Source organism: Dromaius novaehollandiae, chromosome 6 (genome assembly GCF_036370855.1).
Source record: "Dromaius novaehollandiae isolate bDroNov1 chromosome 6, bDroNov1.hap1, whole genome shotgun sequence".
Lineage (NCBI taxonomy): Eukaryota > Metazoa > Chordata > Aves > Casuariiformes > Dromaiidae > Dromaius > Dromaius novaehollandiae.
In genome coordinates, this window is record NC_088103.1 from 32,195,909 (window position 1) to 32,218,284 (window position 22,376).

Consider the following 22,376-nt stretch of genomic DNA (forward strand, 5'->3'; position numbering starts at 1 on the left):
CACACACACATGGAAACTGTTCCCTCCGACCATAAATCTGCAACGCAAGCGTCTGGCACCACCAGCTGCCCCACACTCTGGAGCACTGGTGCTGGTTTGAGCGACGCCTGCAGACAGGGAAGGGATGGAAAAGGCAAGGAACTGTTCGCGATGGGACAGCAAGCCTGGGGAGAGCGGGCTGAAATTCAGGGCAGTTCAAGCGTATACAAGGGAAAGGCTCTGCCAGGAGATCTCCAGCCGAAGAGTGGCCCTCTGAAGGTCAGCACAGAAATGGTGTCATGCAGAAATTTCACAGCCAGCCTTGACAGTGAGCACCAAAAGCCCTAGGTGGGAGCTGCCCCCGTGCAGGCCTGGTAGACTGAGCATGGTGTCCCCTCCGCTGCCTTCCCCGAGCAGGAGGAGAGCTTTGTGCATGTCCTTGGAAGTGGAAGATGCTGTCATTGCAAGTGGCTATCAGAGTCGCTTTCTGTATCCCAACCTGTCTTCAAGCAATAATACAAATATGTTCTTTCAGCCCTGGTCGTACTGCATCCTGGGACTGCAGCATCCTCTGCTCCCTGTGCCTGCACTGCATCCAGCCTCCCAGGATCACCAGAGGACTGCTCCGAGGCTTGTTTTATACATGAACAGGGAGAGGGATCTAAAGCACCTAAACTCTGCTTGTTGTCACAATGGGTTAAGGGGCCTTTCCCTCTTAGTGCACCATAAAAAAAAAAAAGTCTCTGAAGTGCGTATGCTTGGACTCTCTCAAACGCATCAAAGTCATGCTGCTGCTAGCAGCTCTGGCACCCACCCACCGAGGCTGGGGGACATGTGCAGAGCTGGAGCTGTGCTGCTCCTGCACTGGAAACTGGGGCAGAGACACACTCCAGCGTGGAGCAAGCAAAGCCATAAAGCTGCTGTGCTGTCAGCTGCCTGCCTTAACCAAGCAGTTAATGCCACCTAGCTGTGCTCCATCCTGCCCCATGCAAGCAGAGAGAGGGGACCTGCAGGGCTGGGCTGGGCCCACGCTGACCTGAGACAGCATCCAAAGCAAATATTCTGCAGGAGCTGGGGGAACCGGCCACCTCCAGATGTGGCAGCGTGAGAGTCCGGCTTCGTCTGACATGGAGCAACATCTCAGTGCCCTGCTGCTCCCCACATCTTGCATGCAGAGCTGAACCTGTCCCCTCCTGCTTGAGTTTACAGCAGACACAGCATCTTCCAGGCCATCTCCTCCAGCTCCCCTTGTGCCAGATCCAGCCCCTCTCCACAACAGAGCTGTGTAAGGGATGAGTGCTCCCATGCCACTGCCAGGCTGGGGGCCAGAGCCGGGGTGAGGCAGAGCCTTGGCTGGGGGTGCACCACACTGCGCAGCACAGTGCAACACCTGGGCCACAGCTGGAGCATGTGAGAAATTCCAGTTCCCACTGGGGGCAAAACAGAAGAAAGTCTGGGCTCATCACAGAGTCTGCTGGCAAGAGGGGCAGAGACACCAAATGTACCTTGTGAATGGGGAAGAATTGGAGTTTCTGGGCTTCCTATGACCTCTTCCATTTTATCCTTTAAGCTGGCCCCATCACCAGCAGGTGTGGTCCTCTTCCAGCCTTGCCCCATTAGGGATGGGCAGTTGCTGAGCACCCCCATCTCTTTTCTGCTTCTCCTGCCCCAGCTGTGCCATGCTGTTCCCAGGAGCATCCTGCAGGCAGCAGCAGGCAGCATGCAGCAAGGATGGATGCAGCCACTGCCCACATATCGGGGGAGGCACTGCGCCATGCAGGGCACCGACCTGCCTGCCTCAGCAGCAGCAGAGCCATCCTGGGGCTGTGGAAGAGGTGGCCCTGCAAAGCCCTTCCCAGGGTGGGTGCATGCTTGCCAGTGGAGCAGAAGGAAGTAACACTATGGTGAAAAGAGGCAGAAGACTGGAAAATGGCAAAAAGTTGCATTCAGTTTCCATTCCCTCTAATCCTGCAGCTCTGCTCCCTTTCTGTGGCCTCCATTGCCTGGACCCTGTTAGGGAGAGGTGATGACAAAAAAGAGATTTTAAGCCATTCCTTTGTCTGCTCTGCTCCCTGGGAAGATGGAGACCTGGCGCTCTCCAAGCCAGTTTGCAAAGGGCAGTGCTAGGCAAGGGCGAGCTCAAACGCACCACACAGCAGAGTGCCCATGGGGACTCTCCTGTCTGTGCCCCCAGGGCTCGGTGGGGATTGCTGTGCTTGCTGCTCTCACAGCATGAATTTTGCCTTGATGTCAATGTTTGGCCTTTCTCCAGGATGCAGAAAAAGAGCAGAGTAGACAGAGACAGGGAGAGAGGCTGAGTGAAGGGAGCACGGGGTGTAGGATGCAAGGCAGTGTCTCTGTGCAGCTCTGCTCGGGGAGCCACTGGCCCCTTCTCAGTGCTCCCATTTGCAGGGGTCCCCAAACCAGTGCAGCAGTGAAGGTGGCAACTCGAAGGCTGTGGAAAAGGGCTGCTCTTTGGGGCCTGGCCAGCAGCACCACTGGCATGGCTGGGGGAGACCCCAGGCTGCAGGACAAATGGCTGATGCTGGCTGCTCAGCTGGCTCTCCAGCAAGACAGCATGTGAGGCCTTTTTTCCTAGCTCTTAATGCTGAAATTTAGAGGAATAGGAGCAAGAATTGGAAGCAGGGAAGTAGTAAGTGAAACAAACCCATGCTCTAGCACTCCGTGCCAACATGGGACTTTGCTGGTTGTTCTGTGTATCTCACCCAACAGCATGAGCTGCCCACGAGTTGCAGGGCAGCTGGGACACCTCACTGCAAAGGCACCTCCGTGCCTCAGTGCTGAGTGTTTTGTTCTCCAGAGCTGCTCCTGCCCTGGCTCCATGCTGCTTGCTAACACAGCCCGAGCCTGCCCTTGTCACGCACAGCCTCCTCTTCCCTCCCCTCACAGCAAAAAGCAAGTGCTCACTCTGGCAGGCGGTAAACTCTGCATAGATGCCAGCGCAGTGTTTCCAGAGCTTGCAGCCAGCCCGTGGGCCACGTGGCCTCCTGATGCTGCCTTGGTGCCCCTTGCTCCCATTGGGGTCCATAACTGATCAATGCTGCCAAAAGGCCAGGACTGACGGAGGTGGAAAGGATTTATAAGCAGCAGAGCACTAAGCAGCAGGGGGAAGTGAACTGCAAGCAGCAAATAAAACAGGTTAACAAAAGTATTTGGAAGATGGAGCTCAAGTGCAAGACTAGGGATGCACAGCATCACCACCCACAAATCTGCTGCTCCCCAGAGACCCCTTTCAGGGAAAGATCCTGTAGCAAGACACAGACCACATCTAGTGAGTTTTGTGGGGATTGCAGCCCATGTTTCCCTGCCCTTGACGGCCTGGAAGAGACACGCAGCCAGCATGGGTTTGCCAGCTGGAGGAAGTGCCCGATGGGAGCAGGATGAGGTGGCTCTGCTTTCCCACAGATACAGCCAGCTAGGGATGATATGAAGACAGAAGGAAAAATGGGTAAGAGCCCATATTTGGTGTGAGCCAAGGCATTTACCACCACTAGAGCAGGAAGGACAAGGAACTGCACAATAAAAGCAACGGACTCCAAAACAGAGACTTCAGCAACTTCAGAGAACTGGTGGGTGTAAACCATGCCAGGCACAAGCCAAAGTGAGAGAGGAATTGAGCAGCATTAGCGGATCCTGTACCTGGATTGAAGCAAAGGCCTGTCGTGCCCAGGAGGCTGGTGTGGACAGTGGTGTGTGGACAGTGCTGTGGGGAGAGTGGCGGGAACAGACGGGTGCCCACAATGCTTCCCCGGTCCCTCTCTGGTCCTGGCACCCTCTAGCGCAGGGCCCCCACGCTGCAGCATCTTTGTGCAATGGTCCCGTCCTCCCCTTTGAACCTGCCAATGCCGCTGGCTCCACAGCCTGCTCTGGCAGGGAGCTCCCTGGGCGAATTAGGTGATGTGTAAAACAATACTGCTTTTTGTTTGCTTTCCAGCTCCTGGCAGCCAACGCCATTTGAAGCCTCCTTGTTTGGGGTCGGGAGGAACAGCGAGGTGCTGTTCCTTGCATGCCTCTCCCAGGCCTTTCATGATTTCACAGACCTTTTCTGGAGCATCCCCTGATAGATTCAAGGCACAGGTGCAAATTCCCCCAGTACAGCCAAAAGCAAGTTTTGTAAGAGACTGCTCACCCAAGTGGTGAGCTCTTCAGGACCTCAACACAAGAAGGATGCACACAGAAAATGGAAAATAGGTCCCATTTCTGAGGTGTATATGACCTTCTGAGAACAGAATCAGAGAGCCTGCCTCACAAGAGGAAAACAGACTGGAAGGGGTAAGGAGTGTGGGACTAAGCGTAGCAAAATATCCTTCTTCAGCTAGAGATGGAGGAATGAGAAGACGGGGCGCTGGAGGGAGGGGAAGCTGCTGACCAGAGACACCAATGTGAGGACAAGCGCCTTGAGGAGGCGCCTACAGCTTCTGCCTGTGAGGAGGGCAGGAGGGCTGAGAGAGCAGGCCAGGCTGCGCAGGTGAGGACAGTGATTTCAGGTCACCTGGGCCAGGTGGGATTTGCCTGTGAGTATCGTGAGAAGGGCTGGAGCTGTCTCAGTGGCGGGAGGGGTCGTCTGAAAATTTGCAGAGAGATAGGGAGACTCCAGAGAGCTGGGGAAGGCTGAAGACAGTGCTGAGCGTTAAGGAGAGAAAACATGGAATCAGGGAACTACAGACCCTGTTCCAAATATCAGCTTTCAGAAATACACATGAACAAATAATCAAAGAAGCAGATGATTTTGCCAAGAACTAATTATATCTAAGCTAACTACTGCGTATCACGATAGCAGGACTTGGGGAGCAGGAGCTTTCCAATATTTGGACTTTTGCAAGGGTTTCGTGTTGAACTGTAATCCAACTAGCCAGTAAGGAAGTATGGTTTGGATGGAAGTACTGCACGGTGGAGCCCAGCTGGGTGAAAGCCATGCTGGGAGAGCCACCAGCAGCGGCCCCATGCTGAGCGGGGCATGGGGGCGGCTGGGAAAGACAGATGGGGCAGGGCTGTGCTGGCTGCAGCAGGAGGCAGCAGGGACCACGGGGAGGCACCACTGCGTTGCCCCAGGCCTGGCTATACCCCCGTGCGACACCATCCTGCCGCTCTGGAAATGATGGAGGTTTTGCTGAATGGCTCTTGGGTCCAGAGGGTTGATAATTCTGGGTTTAATATATCAGCAAATGTTCTCTTTGGGGAGAGGCTCTGTTCAGCTCCGTTTGTCACAGGACCTTGCACAGGAACCCGAGATTTGGGTCAGCAAATCTGGAGCTCCCACCGTACAAGAAGCCCATAAAAATCACAGATAATGTTAAAAGCTGCATCAGTCCAGCCTTGCTCAAGCAACAGCTAGCGATGTCTTGAACAGGATGTAAGGACCTCCACAGGGAGAAAGCTTTGGATACTAAAGATCTCTTTAATCTAGTGGAAAAAGAACGAACAAGAACCACTGGTTGGAAGCTGAAGCCAGACAAACTCGAACTGGAAATAAGGAGTGGGATTGTTAACGGTGCGGATGTTTAGCTGTTGGAACAAACTCCATGGGAAGTGGCAGCTTCTCCATCCCTCCAAACTTTCAAAACCAGAATCACTACTTTCCTGGAAGACGCTGTTGCCAAAAACAAGCCATCCGGCCCAAAAGAGGGAATAAAACAGTGAAATCCTCTGTCCTGTTATATATAGGAAGGCAGAGTAGCTATATTAGCCAGCCCTTATCTCAATAAGGGTTGTTTGGACTGTGTAAAAATGCAGATTAAGGTGCAGGAACAGAGAAATATAAACCAGGCTGTTGAAATTTGAGCAAGCCTAAGAGACAGAGGAGGAGTTGGGGCAGGTTCAGAACAGGGAACAAGCAAGAATAAGAGGACGACGGTGGGTGGCAGCCAGTTAGTGCTGCCAGTGACATTTACAGGGGCACAGGGTGCCCCCAGGCAGAGTCCCCAGGAGCAGCCACAGCAAGAGCAGCTTGCTGTGCATCTCATGCAGGTCCCCACCAGCGCAGGAGGCCATCAGACACACTGGAGGCTTCCCCGGCTGCTGGGTCGCGCAGCTCGGCCCACAGCGATGCAGACCCTGGGCTCCTCCACAGTGGGCTGAGCACCAAGGGGCCAGCAGCGTGCGTTTCTGAAGTTCAGCTGCCTCTGCTGGTTACAGCCCCTGGGAGACCAAAAGGCCTAGGATCTGCTCTGCTAGTTTTCTGGTTATGGCAACATCTTCTCACATGTGGTTAGTGTGCAGTTGAGCAAACTCAGGCAGGCTGTAAAGCTGCTTTGCTCCCTCAAGGAGGGACCGTGGGGATACACTCCTGCGCCCTTTGTAATGGCTCTGGAGACAGGAGGATCTGGTTAATATGTCTGTGTGAAGGTCTAACAAATCAGCCTCATTTCCAAAAGCTTGAGCTTCTAAAAGCTCCTGCAATGAATTAAAATGTGCAAAGAGATAAAATGGGACCCTTTGGGCTTTCCCTGTCTAATGGAAAGCCCTTGGGCCTTCATTGGCCCCGTGGCACTCAGTAGATATGGTTGGCCTGAGCTCTACAAATCAACTCACTTGAGACAACTGCTCTTCCTGCCCATAAATCAGCTTTTCTGGCCAGGAGACCTCCTGAAGTGCAGAACGGCTTTCTTTGTTCAGGTGCTCTTAGCCTGCAGCTCTGCTGAGGGCTGTAGTGGCAGCACTGCTTAATGGTTCTGCAAAGTAATTAAAGCAAGAAAGCTCCTTTGCTTCCCCGGGGACTAATAGCAGACCAGATTCCTTTCTGTTATTCCTCCTCTAACGTTACAGCTGTATTGCTGGCTCTGGCCTCACAACAGAAGCCCTCTGCAAGTCCAAAATCCAAATTGTTTCCGAGGTTGCACTGGTTAGAGCCGCACACCTAGCCGGGGAGCACCACTCGCCCCTCCAAACCGGGCTGGGCCCCGGCGAGTTTGCTGCAAGGTGCCACCTCTGCCAGGGCAGGCACTTGTCTCTGCAAGGAGCATCCAGCACAGGCCGTTCCCAGCAGGAGTTACTGCACGGCAGGCACTGCCAGCCGCTGCCCGGCTGGGGGCCTGGGGAGAGGTCATTTAGCTGTGGAAAAGCCACACAGCCTGTGGAAAAGTCCTTGCAGCCTTGTTGCTGCAAAGATGGGTTTCAGAAGCAACTTTTTCCCAAGCTGGTAGCTATTTGAACAGGAGCTAGTCAAAGCGAACCATAGCTGCAGGTGCCCAGCCACCCAGGAGCAAGCCCCTGATGTGATTTTAATTGGGGTTCACTCATCCAAGAGGTAGGAGCTGTCCTGGAGCAACAGCCCAGCTGGAGGGAAGTGCCCACACTCGGCGGTTGTGTTTTCATCACACTAGGTGCATGTGTAATTCATCATCCAAATACCCAGTGTCACCAGCTCCTGGTAATTTATTGCAAGTAACATGATTTTGGCCCCTGTTGCAAGCAGTCTTGCGATGACGCGAAAAGCTGCAGCTGTCTTCAGTGCTTTTCTGCAGTAAGCTGAATAGCTGGAGTTCCTCAAGGCCTGAATTGAAAGGCTCCTTTTCCAGCCCCTGGGTCAGTTTTCTGGCCCTCCTTTGAACTCTCTTTGGTATTTCCACATCCTTCTTAAAACGTAGACTTCAGAGCTATTGTGAGAACAGTCTTGCCAGTGAGGCAAGGTGAAATTGCTGCTCTCCTCCTGCTGACACTGCAGGGACATGTTAGTCCCAGCACTGCCCCGAGAGACCCTGCAAGGCAGTTTGCTGTCGCGGCACCGAGCCCTCTGCTAAGCCGCAGCTTTGGAGAGAGCCTCCCAGCCCGCAGCAAATGCTGCATCCTGTCCCAGCATCCCGGAGCAGGGACCCTGCAGCCTTGCAGGGACACAAGCCCTGCCAGTGCTGCTCACTTCCCGGGGGACCACATTACCACCTCTAAAACCAGGGGCACCTCTTTCTCAGGGTTAGTATGCTGTGCTGAAATGTCAAGGGTGGCTGCGAAGTTCCTGAGGAGAGCCTTTGATTCTCTGGCTGTATTCTCTGTCCCTCCCATAAATTCATGGGAAAAAGCGTCTTGTCAGTGGAAATGTGTAGAGGAGGAGAGAAACCCCAAGGGGGCTGCTAGAAAGAATTAAGAGTCTGAGCTAACAGGTAGCTCGGGGCACTGAACTCATTTATTTTCATCTTGCAACCTTGGGGCTAAGCATTGCAATCTGTGTTCACCTTTGGCCTCGCTATAAACCAGCGCAGTTATTCATCTGTGACAACGCCTGCTAACCGGCACGGTTCACAGCGGGAGCTGACAACACGGCGCGCTCCCGTGGACATGCGGGCAGAGCAGGCTGGCACAGCCCGGCGTGGGCATACGCTTCCCGCTGAGGAGAAACGGCCAGGAGACGTCGGGTGGCACGCACGAGGAAACAGGTCCTCCCCAGGAGCTTCGGCCTCGCGGGCTGAGCCTCCTCGGGTGCACGGCTGAGGTGCATGCCTCCCTTCACCACCACGTCTCTGCGGGGCCATTGAGTTTGCAGAGGAAATACGCGCTGGTGTGGCACAAAGCTCCGCGGTTTGGGTGCGGAGCAGGGAGAGGAGGGCGGCAGGAGGCTTTCCTTCCAGCGGCTCTGTGGCTAGAGCTCACCCAGAAAGAGGGGAAGTAGATTTGGGTCTCCCTTTGCCAGGGCAACCGGCACTGCTGGAACAGGTCTGATTTGCAGCTGAAAACGAGGGGATGAGAGAGGGATGAGGGTCAGTGGTCTGGTGCAGCGGGTAGGGTATTCCTCTCGTGCCGGTCTCAGCCTGGGCTGTGTTTATCCAGCGCGCTCATGCAGCACCCCGCGTGCTCGCCGCGTTTCCCGGCGTCACCCCGGGGTGCCTGGCGCGGCGGCAGGGACAGAGCCCCGCTGTGCAGCACGGCAGGCGAACGCCTGCCGCCGGGGACTGCCCTTTCCCTCCCCACAGCCCTGCTCCGCTCACCGCACGCCTCCCAGCTTCTGCAGCGGATGAGCGGGGGGCCCTGCAGACAGCCGCCTCCAACACCGTGCAGCCTCGCCTCCCTCCTGGGGCTGGGGGCCCATCCTGTGTGCCGAGCGAGGCCGTGCCCTGCAGGAAAAAATAGTATGTGGTGACGTCATTAAAGGCTGCATCATTAACGCATGTGTGCAGGGGCTGGGCATTTCCTATTGCTTGAGTGCTCGACTTCCCCCCCTTATGTTCCTGGGGGCTTAATTCCACGGGAGGCTTTGAAGCAGCAGAAGAAACACCCCTGTGGAGCACCCTAAGCAGCAGGCCCACCAAAACCAGTGTGCTGTGAACCTGCTTTGAGAGAACTGGGGGGCTCTGGTGTGCTCCAGCCCCAGGTAAAACAGTGGGGTGGAAGAAGACCCGTGTACCTGATGAAGGCACAGTCTTCAGAGACACCATCATCATCATGTGTGTGTGTGAGCTGAGAGGGTGCAGAAGTCTGCAGCTTGGCTCCACGCAGGTTCATGGGAGCAAGAGAGGGCACCCATGGTGCTTCCCGCAGATCCCGCAGCCCAGCCGAAAGTGGGTTGCAAAAGCTCCTTTAGAGTATGTTGGTGTCTCTTAGCACGGGCAAAGCAATGTTCTTTTCTCTTAATCTCTTCCCTGGAAACAGCAATGCCATTCTGGCTTGAGCTGCCTAAGAAGTCTCAGCCCAAGGCAAACATCTGGCACGGAAAGTTTTCACCCCAAGAGCCAAAGTTTTGCTGAGTTGTAAGCAGCAAAACCAGCCTGGTGCTGCGAGCTCCTGCTGCAAGCCGCGGTGCTGCTGACTGTCCCCTCTGCCCGCAGGACTACTGGCTGTCCCTGCTCTACAAGCGGCTCATCGGCCCCAAGGTCCTGGCGATCCACGTGGCCGGCCTGCAGCGGAAACCCCGGCCCGGCAGGGTCATCCGCGACAAGCTTCGCATTTACGCCCATTGCACCAGCTACCACAAGTGAGTGGCGGCCGGGCTCGGGGGGCCATGGGGAAGGTTTGCTTCCCAGGGGAACGACCCAGGCGCTGCTCGGGCCGCGGCGGAGCGAGCGGGAAAGGAGGCACCTCCGATGAAAGCGGCAGAAAGCCGGTGCCTGGGAAGGGGGCCGGGCGCGGGGGGCTGCCGCACGGCCCCGGCATCAGAGATCAAGGGAGTGGATTTCATGAGGGGCCCCCGCTCAGGTTACCCCCCCCCCCCCCCCGCCCCCGGCTGCCAGGGAGCCCGGCCTGGTTATTGTTTCGCTGATAAGGTCTTTGAAAGTGGCGAGGGGGGGCGGCCGCCTCCTCCGCAGACACAAGTCCCTATTGTGGCAGAGGAGAGGCCGTTTCTGTACGCGCTCCAGGCGCTTTCAACATGCCCCCAGCTCGGTGGGAAACCTCGTCCAGCAACTGACAGGTGCAAAGTGCTTCCTCGCCCCTGTCTGGGGCTGCCCGGTTAGGCAGCGGCGGGGGGCTCAGTGTCCAGACGTGTCACTTAGGTGCCCAGGGCGGCAGGGAGCAGACGCCACTCAAGCACCGAGTGCCTCTCGTTCTCAGCCTAGCAAGGCAGCAGGGGAGCTGCCCCAGGGGCAGGGGAGGGGGAAAACGTTGCCTTGCAGAGCTGGGCCTCGCAAGGAGGTGGCAGCAGCACCTTGCAGAGGGCAGCTGGGATGGTGACGTCCCCTCCTGGCAGCCGCACACGGCCGGCTCTTGCACGGGGACCCCCAAATCCATGGGGCAACGCTCCCATGGCATTTTCCCCTCGTTTTCCGCTCTCCCCCCTTGCAGCCACAACTACGTCCGAGGCTCCATCACCCTTTACATCATCAACCTGCATCGCTCCCGGAAGAAAATCAAGCTGGCGGGGACGCTGCGGGATAAGATCGTCCACCAGTACCTGCTGCAGCCCTACGGCAAAGAGGGGCTCCACTCCAAGTAAGCGCGGGGCTCGCCGCCGGGGCTGCCGCCTGCTCCCGGGCCCCCGGCGCCGCTGACGCCCCTCTGCTCCCGCAGGTCGGTGCAGCTCAATGGGCAGCCGTTGGCCATGGTGGACGACGGCACCCTGCCCGAGCTAAAGCCTCGTGCGCTGCGGGCCGGCCGCACGCTGGTCATCCCGCCGCTGACCATGAGCTTCTACGTGGTGAAGAACGTGAACGCGCTGGCCTGCCGGTACCGGTAGCCGGGAACGGCGCCGCGCCGCTCGCTCAGCCGCCTCGCACAGCTTCGCCGCGACGCCGCGCGGACCTGCCCTCGGCGTGTCCCCTTCGCCGGCCGGCGGCTTCCCGGGGAGCTCGGCCACCCGGGAGGGGACAAGCCAGCCCCGGCGCCGGCGGCTCCCCTGCACCTCTTCCAGCCCCGTTCCCGGCCGGGAGCGGGCAGCAAGGCCGAGCCGGCGGCGGTGTACAAGCGCATGGAAGCAGCTCCCTCTGCTGCCATGCGGCTGCTGCGTCGCCGGCCCGCTGCCCGCGCAGGGATGCGATGCCCGCGCAGGGATGCTGCCGGGCAGAGCTGGGCAGAGCCGGGCAGAGCTGGGGAGGGATGGGCTCCGCCGGCCCTCGGCGTGGCCTCTGGGCTCCACGTGGGTGCCCAGCCTGGCTGGCGAGGGGCGGGCAGTGGCATCGGGTCCCAGCGCCGGGGGTCCAGCCTGAGGCGCGTGGGCAGGGCTCCGGGGGGCTATGCTGTAAATGTTAATTATTAAATTATATGCCCTGGAGAGGGGAAGCTGGGGCCGGCGGGCACGCGGGGCAGGGGAGCCCCCTTTGCGCTTCTGCTCGCCCCGGGGCAGGGAAGGGCAGCGGCACGGGTGTGAATATTTCCTTCCAGAACAGAGATTTTATTTCGAGCACGACCAGCCGGGGCCTGCTGAGAGCCGGGCGCCGGAGCTGCCACACGCCGAGACGGCAGCTGAGGTGTAATAAAGTCGCGCTGTCACCCCAGGCTGGCCTCTTCTCTCCGCAGCAGGGCGCAGCCGCCCCACGGCTCCGCGCTGCGCCCCGGGGCGCGGGGGCCGCGGGGGCCGCGCCGGGCGGGTGCAGCGCCGAGCAGCGCCGAGCACCGCGGCGGAGCCCCGGGCGGGTGCAGCGCCGGGCCGGGCCGGCGGGGGCGCTGCGCGGTCACGCGGCGGCGGTCACGCGCGGCCGAGCAGGAAGCGGCGCGGGCGGGCGCGGCCGCGGGGTCCCGGTGCCCGCCGGAGCGGGCTGTGCCGGGCGGGACCGGGCCGGGCGATGCGGTGCGTGCTTATCGCCAGCGCCGCGGCCGAGCTGCTCTTCTACTGGGCCGATGCGGCCTTCGCCCGCCGCCTGCGGCCGCCGCCCGGGCCCGGCGCCGCGCAGGTGGGGCGGTGTGGGGCAGGGCTGGGGGGGCGGTGTGCGGCAGTGGGGCTGGGGGAATGCAGTGTGCGGCAGTGGGGCTGGGGAAGTGCAGTGTGGGGCAGGTTGGGGGAATGCAAGGCGGGGCAGTGGGGCTGGGGGAACCCAGTGTGGGGCAGGGCTGGGGGAACCCAGTGTGGGTCAGAGCTGGAGAGCAGTGTGGGGCAGGGCCGAGAGAATGCAATATGTGACAGTGGGGCTGGGGGTGCAATGTGGGGCAGGGCAGGAGACCAGTGTGGGGCAGGACGGGGAAATGCAACATGTGGCAGTGGGGCTGGGTGTGCAATGTGGGGCAGAGCTGGGGGAATGCAATGCGTGGCAGTGGGGCTGGGGGTGCAATGTAGGGCAGGACTGGGGAATGCAATGCGTGGCAGTGGGGCTGGGGGTGCAATGTAGGGCAGGGCTGGCAGAATGCAACATGCGGCAGCAGGGCTGGGGGTGCAGTGTGGGTCAGGGTCGGGGTGCAGTGTGGGGCAGGGCAGTGGCTGGCACAGAGCAGGGCCGGGGGTCAGGGCCATGCAGGGCCCAGCCGCAGGGGCGCGGTGGCGTGGGGCAGCAGCGCCAGGCCGCATGGGGTGGCGGGAGGGCACCGCGCAGGGCCGAGCCGTGGGGCAGGGCGCTGACGCCCGCCCGCCCCAGGCCCCGGCGCTGGAGGACACCCTCAACACGCTGTTCGCCCCCCTCATCATCTCGTGCACGGCGCTGCTGGAGAAGCTCTCGGACACCTACACCTGCTTCACGGCCCAGCCCGGGCGGCAGCTCCACGTGCTGCACATGGTAGGGCCACGGGGGGCTGCGGGGGGCCGCGAGGGGCACCAGCAGCCCTGACCCTCCCCTCATCCCTTGCAGTTCGGGGACTGCCTGTATGTGGCAGTGAACGGCGACGGCGCCGAGAGCGAGGACGACCTGCGCCGCAAGCTCTTCGTGCTGCGGCGCCTGGTGGAGGCTCACTGCGGCCTCGTGGCACTGGACTCCCACCTCGTCCGCAAGGAGTGAGTGGGGGGCGCGCGGCGGGGGGGGTGCCCCGGCTCACCACTGGACCCCCGCCTCACCCTCTGCGGCCGTTGCAGGTTGCGGCCGGCCAATTCGGAGCAGCGCGAGCGCGTTTGGGGCCTCCTCCGGGGTCTGCTGGAGACCTACAGCCGCCTGCGCGAGGAGGACCAGAGCTTTGCCGTGGAGGTACCGCGCTGGGGTGGCCCAGGCTGCACGGGGCGCCAGGCTGTGGGGTGCTTTGGGGCAGCTCCCCTGGGCGGTGGGCTCAGGGCTGTGCCCCCCCCCGCCCCCCAGGCCGTGGAGCGGCTGATCCACCCGCAGCTGTGCGAGCAGTGCATCGAGTTCCTGGAGCGGCAGGTGGTGCAGCACATCAACGGCAGCCCTGAGCGCGGCGGCGACGAGGTGGGCCATGCCTTCCTCCTGGTGAACACCAAGCTGCTGGCCTTCTACTCCAGGTGCGCCCTGGCCCGGCTCTGCTGCCCACCCCGGGGCAGCCCTCCCGCCTGACCCCCGCTCTCTCGCCCACAGCCGCAACGCCAGCTCCATCCGCCCCGCGGACCTGCTTGTCCTCATCCTCCTTGTGCAGGACTTGTATCCCAGCCAGAGCGCTGAGGAGGAGCTCAGCCCCCAGGTGCTCCAGAGCAGGGGTGTGGGGTGCCCCATGGGAACCGGTGTCTTGGGGGCCACGGCTTAACGTTGTTCTCTCCCTGGAAGCCTGCAGCGGGGAAGGCCTTGCTCCAGGTACCCAAAAGAAGCGAAAGCATCCCCATGAGCAGCCCCAGCTCCCACGCGGCTGCGGGGAAGGAGTCAGATGATCAGGTGCGTGTGGGCAGCTGTCCCCAGGGCCCACGAGTTTGGGAATCACGGGGCCTCTGGCCACCCTGTCTGCCTCGGTTGCCCCTCAGCAAAGTCCTGGCTGCAGGGCATCGGCTCACCTGGCCCTTTCTTGCTGGCAGGACACGGACGATCTCTCCGCGCCGGAGGTGTACTACACACCCGAGCCCTCGCCGGGCAGACACAGCACGGGTGAGTGCCCGACTGGGCAGGAGCCGTGCACTACCCAGCCCCATGGAGGGTCTGGGGCTGCGTGGGGTGCTGGGAGGGAGCCTGAGATCCACCTGGTGCTGAGCCCAGACTTGCTCTGCTCCTGCAGGCAGCGAGAGCTGGTCGGAGGGCCCTGAACCGCTGGGCACTGGGGAGGCAGACAGCACCGATGTCCAGGTGAGCAAGGGATACCGCAGTTCCTCCCGGACGTGCCTCTTCCCCCTCTGTCCTCCTGCTCTTTGCTGTCTCTGGTCCTCCTCACTTACCCCATGCTGTGATGGGGCTGCGGAGATGCCACGTGGCCCCCACGTTATGCATCACTGCCACTGTCTCTGGGCCCCTGCCTACGGCGTGGCTTCTGGGCAGGGGGTCTGTCCAGGCCTGTTAGCGGCACAGGGGGTCGAGGCTGTCTCAGAGCAGTCTAGTGTCTCCCTCTGCTGCCCCTGGGGTTTCTGAGCTGCTTCCTTGTTTGATGCGGTGGAGGCTTACAGATGCTCCACTAGCAGGTGCTGCCCTTGGCATAAGGTGCGTTTACCGGCTGTGTCTTTGCAAGCAGCACCCCCTCTATGTGTTGGTCTTTTGGGGGTTCCTGGTTGCTTTCCTTGCTGCTCTTTTGCTTTGTGGTCCTTCCAAGTCCATCAGTTCAGCTGTGCCTAGTTGCAGCCTTCAGGGCATTGCTGCCAGTCCGCGTCCCTCCAGAAGGTCCTGGGTTGGTGAAGGCTGCCTTGTCCCCGCAAGGGGCCTGAGCAGCTCTCCTCTCTCCCCAGATGGCGGAGGACTTGCTCCAGACTTTGGGGCCTCTGGTCCCTGAAGCTTCAAACCCCCGAAGGGTCTTCCTGGATGCCAACCTGCCGGAAGGCTACTGCCCCTTGCTGCCCCACACCATGCACTGCCTCCCACTCTGGCCTGGCATCTCCCTCGTGCTGCTGACCAAGGTGAGCTGGCTCTAACGTGGGGGGAAGTAGGGCTGGGCTGGGTCCCGGCTGACCCATCTTTCACCTCCTCGGCAGGGCCCCATGACCCACGTGGCCGTCACCTTGCACCAGCTGCTCGATGGTTTCTTGGTGCTGGAAAAGAAGTTGGAAGAGGGGCAGGAGGTGGGAGCCCCGCGCGCCTACCCCTTCCTGGCCGAGCTGCGGCAACGCATGGACAAGTTTGTGAAGAAGCTGAGCGGGCAGGACGTCCAGGTGGGAGCGGGGCCACGAGGACCCTGTCCTCCTGGCTCTGCGGGCAGACGCTGAGCTGGGTCTCTGTCTAGTTGCAGAACGCCTGGGTGGAGTTTAAGAACAAGCTCTTCTCCCGCAGCGAGCCTGGGAACTTGCTGGAGTGAGTACAGGGTGGCTGGGGGACCTGGAGTCCCTGGGGCAGGCAGGGGTCCTGGGGGGCCAGAGACGCTCTCCCCGCAGTGCTGGGGGTCCCAAAGTGCAGTGAGGCCAGACTGGGTCTGTCCCTGTCTCCCGGCTCAGGGTGCTGCAAGCGCTGGCCAACGTGAAGCGGCAGCTCTGCTCCGTGTATCGCCAGCTCTTCCTGACCTCCGCCAGCCAGAGCCTGTCACAGGGCCTGCGGGACCGTGCCCAGAAGCTGATGAGGTGGGTGCGCAGGGGCACCCGTTATCTCCGTGGGACCCCAGGGTGCTGCACAACACCCTGCTGCTCTGGGGACCGGGGGGTCCCCGCCTCTCACTGCGCCTCTTCTCGGCAGGGAGAAGCTGCTGGACTGGAGGGATTTTCTGCTGGTGAAGAGCAGGCGCAATATCACCATGGTGTCATATCCGTCCTGGCAGCCAGGGTGGGCTGGGAGCGCAGCCCGGGGAGGAGGGCCATGGCATGGGGCCCCCTCTAGGGAGGGCAGAGGTGGTGGGAATAGGAGAACCCTGTCCTCCCTGCGCCAGGTGCAAGGGAGGGAGTGGGGTGGGCCAAGGTGGTTTCCACAGGCTTGGGGGTTGTCCTGGAAGAGCACCAGAGTTGTTAGATGCCCTTATCTGGCCCTACGTACCTGGAGGACTTTCCTGGCCTGGTGCACTTCATCTATGTCGACCGCACGGCTGGGCAGATGATGGCACCATCACTTAGCGTGACAGAGAAATCCAGCTCGGAGCTGGGCAAGGGCCCCCTTGCCCAGTTCATCAAGAGCAAGGTACTGGGAGGATGTAACCCTGCAGCACTGGGGTAGTCTGCACGGCACAGCCTCCTTGGGGCTGGACTGGCCACTATGCGTGGGAGGTTGTGGGCTGCAGCAGGCAACGCTCTGGAAGGGTCCTGGCTCTGGAGGGGCTTTCCCCCAGCTCACAGGGCTGGGGTGGGATGGGGACAGCAGGAGTGAGGGGGGGTTGGAGGATCACCTGTCTAGGCTCCCTCTCCCCCAGGTCTGGTCCCTGATCGGGTTGGCCCGGCGTTACCTGCAGAAGGGCTACACGACACTCATGCTGCAGGACGGTGACTACTGCTGCTCCTACTTCCTCTGGTTTGAGAACGAGCTGGTATGTGGGGTGGGGAGGGGGCTGAGCCCCTCTGCCCCGGCGTCTTCCTCAGGGCAGGGAGCAGGGCTGTAGGCACCCCTGTGCTCTGGCTCCTTAGGCTCCGTCGCTTGTCCCCTCCCCGGTACAGTCCTGCCCTCTGCTGTCACCATTCCCCAGGGCTGCAAGCTGGAGGTGATAGAGGTGCCGGTTCTCTCTGATGACTCTGCTCCCATCGGGATGTTGGCAGGAGACTACTACAGGTGAGTGCGGAGTGCCCAGCCCTGCAGCCTGGCACAGGGCACAGGGACGTGCTGGCGCGGAGGGCCCTGTCGGTGATGCCGCGCTCACAGGGAGCCAGGTTGCAACAGCCCGTCTCCCCAGCCTCATGCTGTGGTGCATCTGGTAGATGGGTGCTGTGTCCTCACTGAGGACTTTCTGGGGGACGGTGGTTAGAGAGGGGGTGCCTGTTGCAGGCCCCACTCCCTCTCCAGGCTGCCCGGTGCCCTGCAGAGCCCCCCCTATCTCTTCCTTCACAGGAAGCTGCTGCGTTACTACAGCAAGAGCCACCAGGCAGAGGTGGTGAAGTGCTATGAGCTGCTGACCGTGCACCTGGGCATCATCCCCTCCGAGCTCGTGGTGCAGCAGGCCTGCGACTTGGCCCGGCGCCTCTGGGAGCCCTCCCGCATCCCCCTGCTCTGAGCCCAAGGCCAGGCTCGGCCGAGATTAAAGTGGGTGTTCACACACCTGTGCTGCTTCCTCCGTGTCTGTGTCCACGACGCGCGTGGTCGGCTGTGCTGGCGGGCAGCCGCGGGCAGCCTCAGCTCTGAGTACGGGGCCAAGATCATCCCTGAGCTGCCCGTTTTCTCGGCAGATGAGAAATTTTCCCCCAGGCAAAGCCAGGCTGAGCGCCTTGCTGCGGGCATTGCAGGGAGCGTCGGCCGTGTGCGGAGGCCCCCCTGCTCTGGGCCCCGGCCCCCCTCCCTGTGCCCGGAAGCCCGGTGCAAAGCACCGCTGTGAAAGCAAAGTCCAGGCCCAGCGGCCGCAGCCGGGTCCAGCGCGGCGATGGCAGCCAGGCACAGCACAAGGCTGCCCGGGGGCCGTGCCGCATGCTGGCCGCGGGGCCGGCGGCTGGCCCACGCGGGGCCGGCGGCCCGGCTGCGGCGAGAGTACGACGCGGTGGTGATCGGGGCAGGTAACAGCAGGCGAGGGAGCCACTTCGTGCAGCGGGGAGTGCGGAGGGGAGCACTGCGGGCGCCGTGGTGCCGGGCACTGTGCCCGGCAGCTCCCCCGCGCTGCTGGCGCAGGGAGGATGTTTCCCTCGGCACGGCTATCTCGCATCTCTTGGCTCGGGCACCTGCCTCAACTGCCACTGCTCTTAAGGGCCAGGGTTGTGGGGATGAGGGAGGACATCCTGCATTGCCGCCCTGGGCGCAGGCTGGGGGCTGCGGCAGCGCCTGGGCACATGGCTCGGCTCACCCCGCTCTCTCCTTGCAGGGCACAACGGGCTGGTGGCAGTGAGTACCGCAAGCGGGGGCGCGGCGGGGGGGAGCCCCCTGCTTAGGAGGGCTTTGGGGGCTGCAGTTGCATCCCGCGTGGCTGCTGCGGGGGGCCGCATCCGTGCCGGTCGGGCAGGGGCGCAGCGTGACGCCCCGCTCCCGCCCAGGCCGCCTACCTGCAGCAGGCAGGGCTGCAGACTGCCGTGCTGGAGAGGCGCCACGTGCTGGGCGGCGCGGCCGTCACGGAGGAGATCGTGCCAGGTACCCCCCTGCCCCTAGACCTCTCCCCACGTGTGGCCCGAGGGCGCCCCTCACCTCCCCGCGTCATTCAGGCTTCAAGTTTTCCCGGGCATCCTACCTGCTCAGCCTGCTGCGGCCGCAGATCTACACCGAGCTGGAGCTGCAGGTACCCACCAGCACCGCCGTCACCCCAGCAGGCACCAGCTGGCAGCTGGAAACACGGCGCGCTGCAGTCTCGGCCATGCCATCCGTGTCTTGCAGCGGCACGGCCTGAGGGTGCTCCTGCGGGACCCCTACTCCTTCACGCCGCTTCTGGAGGACGGGAACCCCCCGCGCTCCCTCCTGCTGGGGCACGACATGGCCTGGACCCAGCAGCAGATCGCTCGGTTCTCCCAGAGGGATGCTCAGGTACCGCTGGGTGTTTCCAGCATGGCTTTGGTGCCTGGGCCACCAGATGGGACCAGGGTTTCAAACCAGGTGGCAGCTGGCCTTGCACACCCGCCCTGCGCGGGGCCGGGCTGCAGTGTGCTGTGGGACCTGGGCTTGCTCAGCCGTGGGGCTGAGCCCCTCAGCTGCTGCCTCCTTTGGCGGCCCTCTGCCCCCTCACAGGCTTATCCTGAGTACGAGGCGTTCATGGGAGGCTTGGTGTCCGCCGTCGACCCGCTGCTGGATGCTCCCCCCGTGGATACAGCTGCCCTGGGCCAGGGCTCCCTGCTGCAGCGGCTCAGGGCCCTGCGAGCCCTGCAGCCCCTGCTGCGGGCAGGTACCTCCGGGGGGGTCGGGCATCCCGGTGGCGGTGGGACGCCCTGAACAGCAGGCTGGGCGGCAGAGTGCGGCCCCTTGCCCGGGACACAGTCTCCCCAGGGCTTGGCCACCTCGTTCTGCTGGTCCGGCCAGGCGTGGCGATGACCCTTCTCATGCTGGCCTCTGCTCCCCCAGGGCTGGCACTGGGGCGGCAGCTGCCCCGCTACTACGAGGTGCTCACGGCCCCCATCTCCAAGGTGAGCGCCAGCAGCAGCAGGCGCAGAGCCACCCCTCGTGCACCCTGCACCGTGACCTCCTTCTGTCCTGGGCAGGGGGTGCTGAGCCCCCGAGGACCCCGGGCTTGTGCCTCTCCTGGTCCAGGTCCTCGATCACTGGTTCGAATCGGAGCCCTTGAAGGCAACACTGGCCACCGACGCGGTGATCGGCGCGATGGCCGGCCCCCGCACCCCCGGCAGTGGCTACGTGCTGCTGCACCACGTGATGGGCACGCTGGACGGCCGCCGGGGCGCCTGGGGCTACGTGGCCGGCGGCATGGGGGCCCTGTCCCAAGCCATCGCCAGCGCGGCGGCCGCCCGGGGAGCGCACATCTTTGCCGAGAAGGTACCAGGTTTGCGGGCGCGGGGGGCTGCTGGCAGCCCCTCAGATGTGCTCAGTGAGGTCCTGGCCCATTTCTCCTCTCCCCAGCCCGTAAGCCGCATGCTGCTGGGCCGGGACGGGAGGGCGCAGGGTGTCGCCCTGCAGGACGGGACGGAGGTGAGGAGCAAAGTGGTGCTGTCCAATGCCTCCCCCCAGCTCACCTTCCTGGAGCTCACCCCCCAGGTATGGGGCACACGGGGACACCGTGGGGTCTCCGTGGGCTGGGCTGCCCTGCGCCCAGCTGGCACAGCATGGGGAGCCCAGGCGGGCTGGGGTGTCCCGTGACCGGGGACGAGGTGCCACCATGCCCTCCGGGGCTTGGTGCAGAGACCCAAGGACCCCGTCGCAGCCACCTCCCGGCCTCTCCCGCCCCAGGAGCAGCTGCCAAAGGACTTTGTCCAGCGGATCCAGCAGGTCGACACATGCTCCCCCGTCACCAAGATCAACGGTAGGTACCGACAGGGCCATCTACACCATCCTCGCCTCAGGGAGACCAGAAAGGTCCCCAGCAGCCTCACATTGGTGGGGGGGAAGGTTAGCACCCCTGTTTCACCCCATCTTTCCCCTTCCCGCATGCCAGTGGCAGTGGATCGGCTGCCCAACTTCCTGGCTGCCCCGAACACCTGCGATGGCCGGCCCCTGCCCCACCACCAGTGCTCCATCCACCTCAACTGCGAGAGCACCCAGCTCCTCCACCAGGCTTTCACTGAGGCCAGTGACGGGCACCCCTCCAGCAGGTCAGATCCTGCTCTGTCGCCCTGGTTGGGCCAGGGGAAGGTGCTTGTGGTGGCTGGTCGCCCCGCTTGTGTGCCTGGCTGGGCTGTGACGCTCTCTCGCCCCCACTCCAGGCCCATGATCGAGCTCTGCATCCCGTCCGTGCTGGACCCGGAGCTGGCCCCGCGGGGCTGCCACGTCGTGTCGCTCTTCACGCAGTTCACCCCGCCGGTGCTGGCGGGCGGGCAGCCCTGGGACGAGGCGGCCCGTAACGCGTACGCGGACGCAGGTACGTGATGCATGTGCAGACCCAGGCATGCCGGTCCCTGCCGGCCAGCCGAGGCCCCCGGTCGCTCCCTTCCTCCCTCCCTCCGCAGTGTTCAACTGCATCGAAGCCTACGCCCCGGGGTTCAAGGCCTCCGTCGTCGGCCGGGACATCCTGACGCCTCCGGACCTGGAGAGGATCTTTGGGCTGCCCAGTGGGGTGGGTACCGCAGGGGCTCAGCTCCGAGCATCGCTCCCGCACAACATCCGGTGGGGACGCAGCCCCTGGGCCGGGCAGAGGCCACCTCGCACAGCCTGGGCTCTGTTTCCAGAACATCTTCCACGGAGCGATGTCCCTGGACCAGCTGTACTTCGCCCGGCCGGTGCCGTCCTATTCAGGCTACAGGTCCCCCGTTCCAGGCTTGTACCTGTGTGGGAGCGGAGCCCACCCCGGTGAGTAGGGCTGGGAGCCGGGATGCCGGAGGGTGCAGGAGGGGGGCAAGGTGCACGGAGAAGGTGCATGGGGCCGGCCCCAGCCCTCTGCCCTGGCGTGGTCTGCCAGATGGAGCAGCTCACCCAGTGCGGCCACCAGCCCCATCTCCTGGGGCTGGAGCTGCCCGCTGCTCCCGTCTGCTGCCTTGCAGGAGGAGGAGTGATGGGGGCAGCAGGACGAAACGCAGCCCGGGTGGCCCTCGAAGACTTCAGGCGGCTGTGACGGCAGCGGTGAAGCCGGAGTCGCCCACACAGCGTTGTGGCTGATGTGACCATGTCATCCCCTGGGTGTGGGGCTGGGGAGCTCTGGGCCGGGCCCTTGGTTGGACACTTGTGCCTGCTGTGCTCCCAGCCGGCACCTTCGTGTCGCACGCGTGGCTGCTCCCGCCGGCCGTGGCCTTGCCTGGCGTTGGCAGCTCCTCTCCTCCTGCATGCAGGGCTGTCGCGCAGCGTCTCGCCTGCCCCAGGACCGCGCTGCACTTGGGAAAATAAACACAGCCGTGCCCTCTGCATTTAGCACTTTCTCTGTGGTTTTTCCGCTCTTTGCACGGCCCGCGATGCACCGCTGGGTTTGCTGGCCTTGGCACGTGAGCAGGGAGCATGTGGTGCACCCCTGGATCTGCTGGAGGGACACACAGGTCACGGCGTGGCAGCCAGTTTGGCAGCTGCAGGAGGCTGCTGGGGTGTCGTGACCTTGGCTCTGGGGCTGAAGGACACCGTCACAGGGGGGCCCGGGACAGCCTGGGGCTTTCAGGGAGATGTGAGCAAGGATTTCCCCGCACCGCGTGTCCTGCTTCTCTTCCCCCTAGTACGCCACGTTGCTCCACCAGCTACTGCCCTCCTTGCTGCTCGCACAAGGGGCCAAGAACTGCGAGTAGCACATTCGTCCCTTCAAATCACTGTCTGCCAGCCTCACCCTAGGGCCCCATGTCATGACAGAGTCGCGATATGTTATGCAGGAGCAGGGAGCATGCACAGGGGCTCGGA

The 22,376-nt window shown here is 62.4% G+C and overlaps 3 protein-coding genes and 1 long non-coding RNA gene across 9 annotated transcripts in view; 3 read left to right on the forward strand and 1 right to left on the reverse strand.

Moving 5' to 3' along the window:
• The window catches only part of HPSE2 (heparanase 2 (inactive)), a 126,621-nt gene extending 114,766 nt beyond the window's left edge, over window positions 1-11,855 (forward strand). For all 3 annotated transcript variants that reach the window (XM_064514088.1, XM_026102920.2, XM_026102919.2), the window contains 3 exons: window positions 9,756-9,901; window positions 10,708-10,854; window positions 10,933-11,855. In XM_064514088.1, the coding sequence (XP_064370158.1) occupies window positions 9,756-9,901; window positions 10,708-10,854; window positions 10,933-11,098 (459 nt within the window). In that variant the 3' untranslated portion in view covers window positions 11,099-11,855. The remainder of the gene's footprint in view (window positions 1-9,755; window positions 9,902-10,707; window positions 10,855-10,932) is intronic.
• Window positions 8,102-9,104, reverse strand: LOC135328729 (uncharacterized). Its single transcript, XR_010389737.1, has 2 exons — window positions 8,919-9,104; window positions 8,102-8,659 (listed from the first exon to the last, which is right to left on the reverse strand). It is a non-coding gene; the product is annotated as an uncharacterized LOC135328729 (long non-coding RNA).
• Window positions 11,856-12,013: 158 nt separating the features above from the next.
• On the forward strand, window positions 12,014-17,525 carry HPS1 (HPS1 biogenesis of lysosomal organelles complex 3 subunit 1). 3 transcript variants are annotated; one of them, XM_064514091.1, is made up of 18 exons: window positions 12,014-12,251; window positions 12,927-13,064; window positions 13,137-13,279; window positions 13,358-13,466; window positions 13,575-13,735; window positions 13,809-13,911; window positions 13,995-14,099; window positions 14,237-14,306; window positions 14,434-14,501; window positions 15,092-15,259; window positions 15,335-15,511; window positions 15,589-15,650; window positions 15,791-15,913; window positions 16,026-16,090; window positions 16,315-16,460; window positions 16,690-16,803; window positions 16,960-17,042; window positions 17,319-17,525. In XM_064514091.1, the coding sequence occupies exons 1-18, from the start codon at window positions 12,144-12,146 to the stop codon at window positions 17,479-17,481; spliced, it is 2,106 nt and encodes a 701-aa protein (XP_064370161.1). In that variant the 5' UTR covers window positions 12,014-12,143; the 3' UTR covers window positions 17,482-17,525. The 3 variants fall into 3 exon arrangements, 2 of the variants coding, with proteins under 2 accessions (XP_064370161.1, XP_064370160.1); XR_010389738.1 differs by having other exon boundaries at window positions 12,015-12,251; window positions 15,583-15,650; window positions 16,901-17,042; XM_064514090.1 differs by having other exon boundaries at window positions 12,015-12,251; window positions 15,583-15,650.
• A 251-nt stretch (window positions 17,526-17,776) lies between these two features.
• On the forward strand, window positions 17,777-21,899 carry PYROXD2 (pyridine nucleotide-disulphide oxidoreductase domain 2). 2 transcript variants are annotated; one of them, XM_064514092.1, is made up of 15 exons: window positions 17,777-17,974; window positions 18,277-18,296; window positions 18,446-18,539; window positions 18,611-18,684; window positions 18,780-18,926; window positions 19,128-19,281; window positions 19,458-19,519; window positions 19,644-19,883; window positions 19,968-20,036; window positions 20,295-20,367; window positions 20,500-20,656; window positions 20,768-20,922; window positions 21,011-21,117; window positions 21,230-21,350; window positions 21,542-21,899. In XM_064514092.1, exons 1-15 carry the CDS (start codon window positions 17,845-17,847, stop codon window positions 21,610-21,612), a joined length of 1,674 nt encoding a protein of 557 aa, XP_064370162.1. In that variant the 5' UTR covers window positions 17,777-17,844; the 3' UTR covers window positions 21,613-21,899. The 2 variants fall into 2 exon arrangements, with proteins under 2 accessions (XP_064370162.1, XP_025958646.2); XM_026102861.2 differs by having other exon boundaries at window positions 17,780-17,974; window positions 19,968-20,102.
• Window positions 21,900-22,376: the final 477 nt, after the last annotated feature.